This window comes from Sander lucioperca, chromosome 16 (assembly GCF_008315115.2).
Source record: "Sander lucioperca isolate FBNREF2018 chromosome 16, SLUC_FBN_1.2, whole genome shotgun sequence".
In the NCBI taxonomy this organism is placed as follows: domain Eukaryota; kingdom Metazoa; phylum Chordata; class Actinopteri; order Perciformes; family Percidae; genus Sander; species Sander lucioperca.
This window is the reverse complement of record NC_050188.1, coordinates 13,117,289-13,130,553: the sequence shown is the minus strand read 5'-3', so window position 1 is coordinate 13,130,553 and position 13,265 is coordinate 13,117,289. Positions and strand designations below refer to the sequence as shown.

The 13,265-nt window shown below is 43.4% G+C and overlaps 1 protein-coding gene across 2 annotated transcripts in view; it reads right to left on the bottom strand.

The window, feature by feature from the left end:
- Positions 1-12,557, bottom strand: part of LOC116051687 (tenascin-X) — a 55,898-nt gene extending 43,341 nt beyond the window's left edge. For both annotated transcript variants that reach the window (XM_035992874.1, XM_031302231.2), the window contains exons 1-4: positions 12,402-12,557; positions 12,117-12,174; positions 11,072-11,284; positions 4,477-5,844 (exon numbers count right to left, since the gene is read on the bottom strand). In XM_035992874.1, the coding sequence (XP_035848767.1) occupies positions 4,477-5,844; positions 11,072-11,284; positions 12,117-12,174; positions 12,402-12,536 (1,774 nt within the window). In that variant the 5' untranslated portion in view covers positions 12,537-12,557. The remainder of the gene's footprint in view (positions 1-4,476; positions 5,845-11,071; positions 11,285-12,116; positions 12,175-12,401) is intronic.
- Between the last annotated feature and the right edge of the window lie 708 nt (positions 12,558-13,265).

Here is a 13,265-nt window from a genome sequence, read left to right as displayed (position 1 = left end):
GTTGCACAATACATGCACACAGTGGCAGTTCTATCTATTGTTTGATTTCCGCTGTCATCTGTAACATGATTTCCAAAATGTTCCCACACACCAGACTATATACGACGCTGGCGCACACTCCAGCTCCGGGCAGCGTTCCTTATCTCTCCCACTTGTCATTTCTGCATGTGACGTGACCTGCAGCACTCCACACTCCACTTGAGGAGCGGTCGGCTCGGCTCGCCGCCTCTCAACATCTGACAAAAATCTTTTAAACTGACCTTTGTCGATCAAAAAAACAGAGATTCAGCAACTGCATGGCCTATTTCTCGCTTAAAATGTTTTCAGAAACATGTTTCGGTGAACTATTTTCATAAAATACAAGATCGTATTCAGAACGAGACGCCATTAGAGTCTGTTTTGAAATTCGGGAGCAGCAAGAACCACGTGACGCATTCGTCCAATCAGCTGCCATGTGTTGCGTTCGTCACGCTCATCCCGCTCGTCATTTCCGGTAAGTGTTTTAACATAGGTGTCAAAAGTGGGCACTATGGCAGTAAGTGGTTAGTGCACATTAACAGTGTACTGACGACGTGCGACACACACACGCTCCGAACCGAGACAAGCGAACTGAACGGTTCGGATGTTTTTTCACGAACCGTACCACCCCTAACAGATAAGGTTTTTGCGCATTCTGCACACAGGCTGCAGACACTTTCTGTTCCTGCAAACTGCAGCTTTAGATCTTCTTTTTGTTACAAGGAAATTACATCCAGGGCCAGACAGAGTTTATTGGCATGCTTTTATTTAATTGAAAAAGTAAAATATTTTTTGACTGGTATGATTGCATGTCCCATATATTTTTACTACAGTTCGGTCGACATAAAGCCCTTAAATAGTCAGCAAAAGTCAAGGAAAACAATCATTCTGATTACATTTTTAAAAGCAGGCTACCACACAGCCGACTTTTTTTGAAAGGCCAGTTATTTCATGGATCCAAGATACTATGCATCCTGATAAAGTTCCCTTGGCCATTGGAATTAAAATAGCCCCACATCATCACATACCCTTCACCATACCTAGAGATTGGCATGGTTTTATTTCAGTTAGCCTAATAGTTGGTTTGATTTGCATTGAGAGATGATTTTATGGAAAGTACCCCATGCCAATCTCTAGGTATGGTGAAGGGGATGTGATGATGTGGGGCTATTTTAATTCCAAAGGCCAAGGGAACTTTATCAGGATGCATAGTATCCTGGATCCATGAAATAACTGGCCTTTAAAAATAAAAATCTGCCTGCCTCTATGGGAATTTAACATAGGGGTGTACTAACTTATGCCCCCTGTATTTTAAGGAAGAACATTTATTTATTTACGATACATTATCCATTCACAACGAAAATTGGTGTCCTTAAAGGTTGGATTTTTACTAATTCTTTTAATTAAGGCATTAAGATCAATTTCCAAATGATGTTTTTGTATTCCTCTTTTTAGTCAACTTTAGCATGGGTTCATAAACGTATGAGTGCCACTGTACAAACTCTCTGCTTCTGGGGGGAATTTCTAAGTCTCAAAGTCGACAAATCTGCCAAATTCTGCTATGAGTGTTGCGTAAATACACGTTTAAAATACGTAATGGACCTTTTTCACAGCATACATTTTTATTTGTCATAGTAGGAAAAGCACAGCTGAAATTGATAACCTTAACGATGGCTCAATTCCATCAAGTGACCCAGTAAGCTATTTCAGTGGGTCAGCATGCACCATACCAGGGCCTCTCCTAAATGGAATCTCCTAATGTTTTTGAATACACCTGTGCTTCTCCTACTATGACATGTCAACATGTCTGCAGTGAAAAAGGTCTATACGTATATACGTTTTTGGCTTGGCGCACAACTAGGCGGGACAAAATTCATTGTGAACCTAAAGTTATATGCGGGCCGGATCAATACGTGCGAGGGGGGCCGGATTCGGCCCGCAGGCCATGAGTTTGACACATGTGGTTAACACTCTCACACACGTGGCCTGTGTCCGCCAGACAATCTAATGCGCTAACGTAACCGCGGCAACGACGACAAAAAACAGAAACAAAACAGCAAACGGCTCAGTCACACGACCATCGGATCAGATTCAGGGTTATTATAGTTAACTAAAACTAAAATAAAAAAGAACATTTATGACATGTTTATTGCCAGGTTAAAAAAAACTAATAAAAATAAAATAAAAATTAACGTAAATCATTTCTGTTTTAGGTATTTTTAGCTCCATGTACAACGGAGCTACTTCATAGTCTGTTGCGATCAATAAAGTTTTATCTTAATTTATTACATTACATAATTTATTTGTTGGTTATATTTGGTATTATTGATCTGAATCAGAAAATAAACTAATGTTGTCAGATACATGTAGTGCAGTAGAAATATAACATAGCAGAAAATGGAAATACTCAAGTTAAGTACAAGTTCCTTGAATTGTTCTGAAGTACTTTTTAATAGGGATAGAGCGATTATGGGCCCTGGTCGATTATCGGGCCGTTTTTTTGGCAGTTTGTAGATTATCTGTATCAGCATTTTATTTGCCTGATAACCAATAAAGTTAATGGATTAAGAAGTGCTCTACTTTGGCTCGACTCCAGCTCTGTGTCTGTCCCTCTGCTTCGATTTCACTCCCCACTGAGTCGGACTTAATGTCCCGCCCCCCCATCTGACTCTCTCTTACTGGGGATTATGTTCAAAGTTTCTCATTTATTGAACAATTGCTTAACCCTCCTGTTGTCTTTGAGTCAAATTTGACCCATTTTCAAAAAGTTCCTACATCACAAATGTGGGTTTCTTTCAACCAAATTGTCAAAGAAAATAACGTGGATGGTTCCATACAACGCTCTTCACAAGTAAGTACACTCTTCATTGAATTTGGGTGTTTTATTCTATTTTATAGCATTTGAAAAAAAAACAAAAAAAGGACAAAAGAACGTTGAAAACAGTAACAAAAATGTCAGAAAATGCTTCAAAAATTGGAGGCAAACAATTGACAAAAACATCGAAAAAAAGTTACAAGAAAAATGGACAAAAAAATCAGGAAAAGTGACAAAAACGTCGGAAAAAGTGATGAAAACGAAAAAAGAAACGTTGAAAAAAAAAAAGCTTTAATTTAAACGTCGGGAAGACAACACAAGGGTTAGAGCATTTAAACAAAGTTTTGTGTTGGGAGTTTGTAACATTCGAAAATCTTAATTTCTGACTTAAAGATTTTCATTTTCACTGTGAATGCATATCGGTTCCAAATATCAGTTATCGGTTTCATTAACTACTAATAAAAGGTATCGGCCTTGACAAACCAGTATCGGTCGACCCCTACTTTTTAGGCTACTTAAAGAGCTCATATTATGCTCATTTTCAGGTTCATAATTGTATTTAGAGGTTGTACCAGAATAGGTTTATGTGGTTTAATTTTCAGAACACACCATATATTTGTTGTACTGCACATTGCTGCAGCTCCTCTTTTCACCCTGTGTGTTGAGCTCTCTGTTTTAGCTACAGAATGAGGCATCGCACTTCTGTACCATCTTTGTTGGGAGTTGCACATGCTCAGTACCTAGGTAAGGACTACTAGCCAGTCAGAAGCAGAGTATGAGGGCGTGCCATGCTAGCAGCTAGGCGAGCATTATAACGTGTGTTCCAAAGTGACCACGTTTGTCTCTGAAGTAAAGGCTGGACTACAATAGAGCTGTTTGGAGCAGTTTGTGAACAGTGTTTTCTGTTGGAGATGGTAAGTCCCTTTGGGGTGGACTTTGGGCTTTTTCACTTTGTAAACCTACAACATGAACAAAAAGATATATAACACAATAAAGGAAAGGGAAAAAGCCAAAAAGCACAATATGAGCACTTCAAGTAAAAGTACTTGGGTTAAAATAGTCAATTCTCCATTTAAAAATCCATCTGTTAGAGTGATCTGATATTGATTCATGAAATCCCGAAATATTTGCCTTTTCAACATGGATGTATAACCATCCACAATCTTTGGGTCAGTTCTGAATGTAAAAATCAACCCTGTGCATTATGAAAATATATCTGAGGGTCACTTCTTGCTTGTACAATTTACAGCAGACAAACTGGTATTGTAACTGAAATTTCCCCAACCTAATGATATCGAAATGGAAATGGAGTCCAATCGATTCAGGAAATCACTGGCGATACTCAGTCCCATTCCAGACAGTTCTCCTTATATATGTTGGGTCAGTTTTTCTGCTTGACAATCCCATTTTGCAGCAATGAAATTGAAGTGAGTTGAACAAACAGAGAAATTTATCTTTTTAGATAAAACAGAGGTTGAGAAGTTTCCTTTTGGGGACATCATTTTGAAACTGGGAAAAATTTGAAGTTGGAAAAAAGGTAATCAATTGAAATACATCACAGAATATTGCAATAATATCGTATCGTGAGGCTTCTGGTGATTCCCACCCCTAATAGATTGTGTAATTTGTTGGCTTTGACTCACCGGTGTCACAGTTGGGTCCGGTCATGCCGTCCTCACACTGGCTGCAGTCCGCTCCAGTGAACCCTCGCCGGCAGACGCACCTCCCTTTGACGCACCGCCCCTTGTTGTTGCAGTTACCGGGACAGCCTTTGCCGGCGCAGTCCGGCCCGGCGGAGCCCACGTCACAAACACACTTCCCGTTCACGCACTTCCCGCGGTTGCTGCAGTTGTTGGGACAAACTCTGTCAGAGCAGTCCGCCCCGGTGAAGCCAGCATTGCACACGCACTGTCCGTTAACGCAGCGTCCCCTGTTGTTGCAGTTTCCCGGGCACGACTTCTCAGAGCAGTCCGCGCCATTGAAGCCGCTGTCGCATACACATTTACCGTCCACACACCTGCCGTGGTCGCTGCAGTCATTGGGGCAAGCTCTTTCAGAGCAATCCGGTCCGCTGAATCCATCATCGCACACACACTCTCCGTCGATACAGCGCCCCCTGCTGTTGCAGTTTCCCGGGCATGACTTCTCAGAGCAGTCCGCACCGGTGAAGCCGCTGTTGCACACACATTTACCTTTCACGCACTTCCCGCGGTTGTTGCAGTCATCTGGACAGGCCTTCTTTGAGCAGTCCGAGCCGGTGAACCCAGGGTCGCACACACACTCTCCGTCGATACAGCGCCCCCTGCTGTTGCAGTTTCCCGGGCACGACTTCTCAGAGCAGTCCGCACCGGTGAAGCCGCTGTCGCACACACATTTACCGTTCACGCACTTCCCGCGGTTGTTGCAGTCATCCGGACAGGCCTTCTTTGAGCAGTCCGGTCCGGTGAACCCAGGGTTGCACACGCACTCTCCGTTAACGCACCGTCCCCTGTTGTTGCAGTTTCCCGGGCACGACTTCTCAGAGCAATCGTCGCCGGTGAAGCCGCTGTCGCACAAACATTTACCGTCCACACACCTGCCGCGGTCGAAGCAGTCATTTGGGCAAGTTCTTTCAGAGCAATCGGGACCGTTGAATCCATCATCGCAAACACACTCTCCGTTGACGCAGCGCCCCCGGTTGCTGCAGTTTCCTGGACAGGAGTCCTCAGAGCAGTCCGCACCGGTAAAGCCGCTGTCGCACACGCATTTCCCGTCCACACACCTGCCGCGGTTGCTGCAATTGTCGGGGCAGCCTCTCTGCGAGCAGTCGGGACCGGTGAAGCCAGGGTCGCACAAACACTGTCCATTCACGCACCGTCCGCTGTCGTTGCAGTTTCCGGGACAGTTGGACTGGCTGCAGTCGGGTCCGCTAAAACCAGGAAAGCAGACGCACTTTCCGTCCACGCAGCGACCCTGATCACTGCATTCGTTGGGACACTCGCCCATCTCTGGTTTGATGGAGCAGCCTGCACCTGAAGCAGAAGGGACAGACGGGTTAAACAAGGGAGAGGACACACAGAGACACATCTTACATGGGCGTAAATTTCATCTAATAGTTGGGAGAACCAGTAAACATAGAATTTCTCAAGAGCAATTTATGAAGGTGACAAACATAACGCAGCCAACGTTGTACTTGTATAGGATATTTTTACACACAGGAAAGCCGTGCCATTATCCTTCTTCTCAAAGTTTCTCTCTGAGTCTTATTCAATGAAAAAGGTGACTAAACTGACCAAAATATTGAAGCGATTCACACTTTGTTTGTTTCAACAGCCAATAGAGAAGTCAAGTGGTCGAGTTTCCAGAGGCTGGTTTTAGAACGTAGGAGATGTCACCTGTTTCAACAGCCAATAGAGAAGTCAGCTGGTCGAGTCTCCAGAGGCTGGGTTTAGAACGTAGGAGACGTCTCCTGTTTCAACAGCCAATAGAGAAGTCAGCTGGTGGAGTCTCCAGAGGCTGGTTTTAGAAAGTAAGAGACGTCTCCTGTTTCAACAGTCAATAGAGAAGTCAGCTGGTGGAGTCTCCAGAGGCTGGTTTTAGAAAGTAAGAGACGTCTCCTGTTTCAACAGCCAATAGAGAAGTCAGCTGGTCGAGTTTCCAGAGGCTGGTTTTAGAATGTAAGAGACGTCTCCTGTTTCAACAGCCAATAGAGAAGTCAGCTGGTCGAGTCTCCAGAGGCTGGTTTTAGAACATAAGAGATGTCTCCTGTTTCAACAACCAATAGAGAAGTCAGCTGGTCGAGTTTCCAGAGGCTGGTTTTAGAACGTAAGAGACGTCTCCTGTTTCAACAGTCAATAGAGAAGTCAGCTGGTCGAGTTTCCAGAGGCTGGTTTTAGAATGTAAGAGACGTCTCCTGTTTCAACAGCCAATAGAGAAGTCAGCTGGTCGAGTCTCCAGAGGCTGGTTTTAGAACGTAAGAGATGTCTCCTGTTTCAACAGCCAATAGAGAAGTCAGCTGGTCGAGTTTCCAGAGGTTGGTTTTAGAACGTAAGAGACGTCTCCTGTTTCAACAGTCAATAGAGAAGTCAGCTGGTCGAGTTTCCAGAGGCTGGTTTTAGAACGTAAGAAACATCTCCTGTTTTAACAGTCAATAGAGAAGTCAGCTGGCCAAGTCTCCAGAGGCTGGTTTTGGAACGTAAGAGACGTCTCCTATTTCAACAGCCAATAGAGAAGTCAGCTGGTCGAGTCTCCAGAGGCTGGTTTTGGAACGTAAGAGACGTCTCCTGTTTCAACAGCCAATAGAGAAGTCAGCTGCTCAAGTCAGCTACAAACTATAGAATGAAAAATGATCCATAATCCATTTTATTTCTACGTTACAAACTGTCAGCTGGTGGAAATGGCATAGCTTTGGGCCCATGGGCACGGTACATGTTCTGGAGCGAGCTAGAGAGTGACTGAAGAGAGGGAACGGCGTTAGACCAAAGCAGTGAATCAGAGAAAACATTGTTTTCACCGACTCATCTCTACTAGAAATGCAGCTGTAGCAAGTATCTCACTATCACTATCCTTGTTCATATTTTATGGACGCTTCAAATGATATCCAGCTACAAAAAAGCCTGAAAGTTGGAAGTTAGAACGGAAAAACAGAGTCGTTTCTCTGGAGATGATACACCGTCTTGTAAGTAGCTGCAAGTTTAAACTTGTCTCGTCGCAAATCTTTGGTCTGAACTGGGCATTACACCCTTTAAACTGGAACTGAACTGCTCTAGAGTTTGTTTTATTCTTTGCTGTGTGTGTACAGTGTTGTACTATTATTCTTATAGCTTCACAAATAGTAGAGCTAAAATTCATCCTGGGCTCCACCAGGGCCGGGACAGAAGCTTTGCTTTGCTGCAGTTTCATAATCAACGTTAATTTGAAACATGTCTTGAATTATTTGGGACAGTCTCCTGTTCCTTCTGTAATATTCAGGGGGGTGATGGTTGGAGGTCTAATCCTCTCTCATTAGAGTGTAACGCAGCCTTGTTTCGACTAATTAGACAAGGGTGGAGGGAAGCTGCACTGCACTGGGAGGAGACGGAGACTGAGATCACACTGGCACAGTGAGCTGAGGACACACACACACACACACACACACACACACACACACACACTTAGCTCATGCTCTGAGCGCTGCCAGTTTAAAATGGGATCAATCCTGAGGTCAGCTCCACTCTGACAGAGGATGTGAGTGATGGACTGACTGTAACGTAAATCTGTCAAAAGTAATTAAACTGACAGCACAGCACGTTGGGGCTGCAACTTTTTTCGCTGTCGACTAATCTGTTGATTATTTTATTTACAACAACAACCGGTTAGTTATTTGGTCTCTAAAATGAGGATCAAGTGTTTCCCAAAAAGCCCAAGATGAGGTCCTCACGTCTTGTTTTGTCCACAACTCAAAGATATTCAGCTTACTGTCACAGAGGAGAGAAGAAACTAGAACATACTCACATTTAACAAGCTGCAGAGTATCGAATTATCAAAACAAATCAAAAGTTGACAACATTGATTAAATGATTCATCTTTGCCGCACTGGTCCACGTTAGAAGGGGAAAAAAAGGTGAAACTGCCAGTATGAGAGTCTCAATTTGCTCTATTCTCTCAAAAAATAAAAATAATCAGAATTTAAAATTGTCATCTGTCGGCTTCAGCAGGAGGTCACGCTGTAATGCTGTGTGTATATGTGTGTGTGTGTGTGTGTGTGTGTGTGTGCTTGTTTAACTATATTCGTGGGGTCCAAAAACCGGGAGTCCAGTATACTTGTGGGGTCCCGACAGCTCAGTGGGGCCAAAATGCTGGACCCCACAAGTTTAAAGGGCTGTTTGAGGGTTAAGACTTGGTTTTAGGATTAGGGTTAGAATTAGGTTATGGTTAGGGTGAGGGTAAGGGTTAAGGTTAGGCATTTAGTTGTGATGGTTAAGGTTAGGGTAAGGGGCTAGGGAATGCATTATTTCAATGACGGGTCCCCACAAAGATAGTGCCACAAACCTGTGTGTGTGTGTGTGTGTGTGTGTGTGTGTGTGTGTGTGTGTGTGTGCGTGCGTGCGTGCGTGCGTGCGTGCGTGCGTGCGTGCGTGTGTGTGTGCAGGATGAGTCAGTGGAACAGGGGAAGCAGTGAAGTAATGTGAACTCATGCGATCGGCTGAAAACAAAGACATGTGCAGACGATCGGGCAGATTGCGTCTGAATGAGTCGCAGCAGGATGAGATGACAGACGAGAAATAAATGGACTGCGAACTGTGAGTCAGACCCCGCGTTATTATATCGATTCATGTTTTTACAATTACTGATCTGAGGGAATGCTCTGCTTCATATTTTATAGAGGTTTTAAAGTGGACCGGCGCAGCTTGATGTCTTTAACCCTCCTGTTGTCCTCGGGTCAAATTTGACCCATTTTCAAAAGGTTTCTATATCACAAAATGTGGGTTTCTTTCAGCCAAATTGCCAAAAAAAGTAACGTGGATGGTTCCATACAATGCTCTTCACAAGTAAAATAAATGATCAGTTCACTACTTTCATTGAATTTGGGTGTTTTATTCAATTTAAAAGCATTTTAAATTTTTTTTATAAAAGAACGTTGAAAAAGCTTCAAAAATGTGGGAAAAAAACAAAAACTACAAATAAAGTGCAGAAGAAATCGACACAGACATCGAAAAAAGTGCCAAAAAAATTGGAAAAAAGCGCCAAAAATGTCGTAAAACCTTAAAGAAAGCAGGGAAAAGTGACAAATATTGAAATATAAGTGACAAAAACATCTGGAAAAACGACAAAAGTGTAAAAAAAAAAAAACGACCAAAGCTATAGTTACGACCAAAAAAAATAAAAGTTGCATGGTCGACAGGAAGACAACACAGGGGTTAACTCTCTTTCTGCTCCATCCATCCGTATATATCACGAGTCACGTATAGGTCTTCCTGCTCGTCCCTCGCTCTCAACAGAAAACAAAAAGGTGACGAGCCTTTGGAGCGGTCGCTCTGACGCTGTGGAACGCGCTTCCTATTGTGACACAATCTGTGGTCTCTGTGGACGCTTTTAAAAAGCGGCCGATGTGTTTGTTCTCATGTTTGTAAATGTGTCTGTTTTTAAGTTTTTAAAGGAAAATTCCGGTGCAAAATGAACCTAGGCTAACACGTGTACCGAGTTGACCGTTCTCTGGGATCTGTTTTCATGCTAATCGAATGTGACCAGTTTTAGCGCAAAACGCTAATTAGCTTATAACGCTAGTCGTCGGGGCAGAGAGTGTAGGAAGTCCAACGGCGAACGCCGTGCAACCAGTAACCAGTAACATAGCTCAAGCACGGCGTTTGGCATTCGACTGGTTGCCACTGTTTTCCCAAGATGGCACCCGCCTGTTTACGTGAACGCTACAGTCTTTATAAACTATCTTTTTAATAAACTGTCCGTACATGGTTTACATGTAGGGACCCTCATTATGCTACCGTGGAAGTGTGGTGCTATTTTGAGCCTTGTTAGTGGTGTAGAAATAGCGATTTCTTTTTGCTTTAGCCGTGGCCCCGATGACTAGCGTTACAAGCTAATTAGCGATTTGCGCTAAAACTGGTCACATTAGATTAGCATGAAAACATATCCCAGAGAACGGTCGACTCGGTACACATGTGTTATTAACCCCTAGGTTCATTTTGCGCTGGAATTCTCCTTTAAGTTATTTAAGTCATTTTATTCTCTTTTGCTTGTTCATTTTACCGTTTAAGGGTTATTATGGGCCCCTTCGCCGGCCAAACACTTGTAGGAATAAGGCAACAGACTACCAGGAGCAGGAACATCTGGATTTTTTCATCTGGAAGTGTCGACAGAAGAAGGGGAGAGGCGGTAGAAGTCTTACTTATCTTGCCTCTTCTCCGGTGTAAAATAAAGAAATTCTCTTATCAAGCATTTCGTGACTTTGGCTGTAAAAGGTGCTATATTAAATAAACTTATTATTCCTACAAATGCTCTTTATCACATCATTTGTTTTGGCTATGCGAGACTAGGGAGACAGCAATCCTTTGTATGACGGATGACCACTTTTTGGCAGGACACCGGTGAACCGAAATCAATGAACTTTCTAGGGATGTATCAACTCCCCGCCCCCTGTACTGCGTGGGAGACTGAGATCACACTGGGCAGCAAGCTGAAAACACACACACACACACACACACACACACACACACACACACACCTTGATTTATAGTGAGATGACGGTGTGTATGGTTTTACCTTTGCTTTCCTTGGAGGTGCAGCAGCCTCCCTCAGCTCCTCCACACTTCTCCCTGAGGGACGACACCTCCCTCTCCAGCCTCTCTAGGCGCTCGCGCAGGGCAGCGAAGTCCGCCTCGCAACCACAAGACCCGGACCCTGAACCCGACGGGACCAGTTTGATCTTATGGGTGAGGATCAGAGGCGAGCCGGGGGTCAGGTCGATCTCTTTACCTGGGAGACCAACAGGTTGGGTTAAAGTGTAACTCTCGCCAAAATGCAAGCTAGGGTCTTTTTGTGAATGTACCCGAGTCAAACCTTCATTTAAAAGCATAATTAGGACAGACACACCACTTTTAAGATTTACCGTATTTTCGTTTTTCAGTCAAATGGCCTTTTGAATGGGATGCTAGGGGCACTTTGATGCTAGCCTCAAAATAGCTATTTTTAAAACACTAAGAAGGCTCGACACAACATGAGACTTTGCTCCAAGTATCACCAGGGTCTCTACACCTTAACTACACCGGTTACCAAGGGATATCCTAAATCTGTGGCTACTTGTTTTGATATCGACTCGTTCTGACTGCCGAGGTGGTAGTGGCCGGAAACAACAAGCGCTACAGAGAGTTGTTCAAGACCTTTTTTAGTAAACTCTGGGTACACAAACAATGTTGTCAACGCTTTCGTTAAGGTGTAGAGACCCTGGTGATACTTGGAGCAAAGTCTCATGTTGTGTCGAGCCTTCTTAGTGTTTTAAAAATAACTATTTTGAGGCTAGCATAAAAGTGCCGCTAGCACTCCCATTCAAAAGGCCATTTGACCCAAAAACAAGAACACGGTAAATCTTAAAAGTGGCGCTTCCGTGCTAAATATGCTTTTAAACGAAAGTTTGACTCGGGTATATTCACAAAAAGACCCTAGGTTGCATTTTGGCGAGGGTTACGATTTAAAAACGAGGGATGAGATGGAGACTGAACTTTAGATGCCCCCTCCAGCCCGACTGATGATGACGTTGTGGGAAACGTTTGTTTGGAGTGACAATAGTTTTTCAAACCAGTTCTGTTACCTCCCCGGTTGACATCGGATGGCTCCCCCTGAGTGATGCAGCCTTCTGAGATAACCACCTGAAACAAAGAATGAAGCCCAGTCTCTGTGTGTTGCCGTTCTCAAACTCCCTTCGCTATGGGAACCAAAAACAAACTTCGAGCCATCAAGCTACAAGCTGAAAAGGTCAAGTTTTAAAGAAGACTTACATACATATACAGTAAAGTATACCTAGTACAATGCATTAGACTACACCACTGTTTTTCTATGTATCCGTACCCGTTGTGCCACCCCCCCTTTGACTCACCTTGATGGAGTCCTGCCTGGTGTCCCTGGGCGCCCTTTGACCTCTGACCTGTAACTGGCGGGAGGCTGACGGGGTCAGGAGGGCCGGAGCAGCCAGGACGAGGACCAGGACGAGGGAGGGGATGGAGGGAAACATCTCCGGGGTCCGAGCGGGGAAAGTCTTCCTCGGGTTGTTCAGGGAGGGAAAAAAAAAAAAGATGGAAAGAAGAAGAAATCTGAGCTGATTGAAGCCGTTTGTTTTGGTGGAGTTGAACAGTGCTGGAATGTAACTAAGTGCATCTACTCCAGGACTGTACTTAAGTCCAAATGTTGAGGTACTTGTACTTTACTTGAGTTTTTTCTTTTCATGCCACTTTCTACTTTCGCTATATTTCAGAGAGAAATATTGTACTTTTTACTCCACTACATTCATCTGTTACAGCTTTAGTTACTAGTTACTTTACACGTTAAGATTACTGCACACAGAACACATGTAGTTTATAAAATCTGATGTTTTATTATAAAGTAAACTAGCCAACAATATAACGGCTACAAGTCCAGCTGAGATGATTAGACTGTTTGGATCCTTCACACTTTCTACAATGGGAGGATTTTTATTTACTTTTAATACTTCAACTACATTTTCCTGATGATACTTAACCCTTATGTTGTCTTCTGGTCGAGCATGCACTTGTTATCCTCCTGGGTCCAAATTAAAAATGAACACATTTTGACACATCTTCTGAAATGTTTGTCCCTTTTTTTGGAACTTTTGACACTTTTTAAAATGTCTTTGTCACTTTTGTCCGACGTTTTCGATGCTATTTTTCACAAACACCATCTTATTACCACTAGTTTCACTAGAATTTTTGGAGTTTGTGGTCAA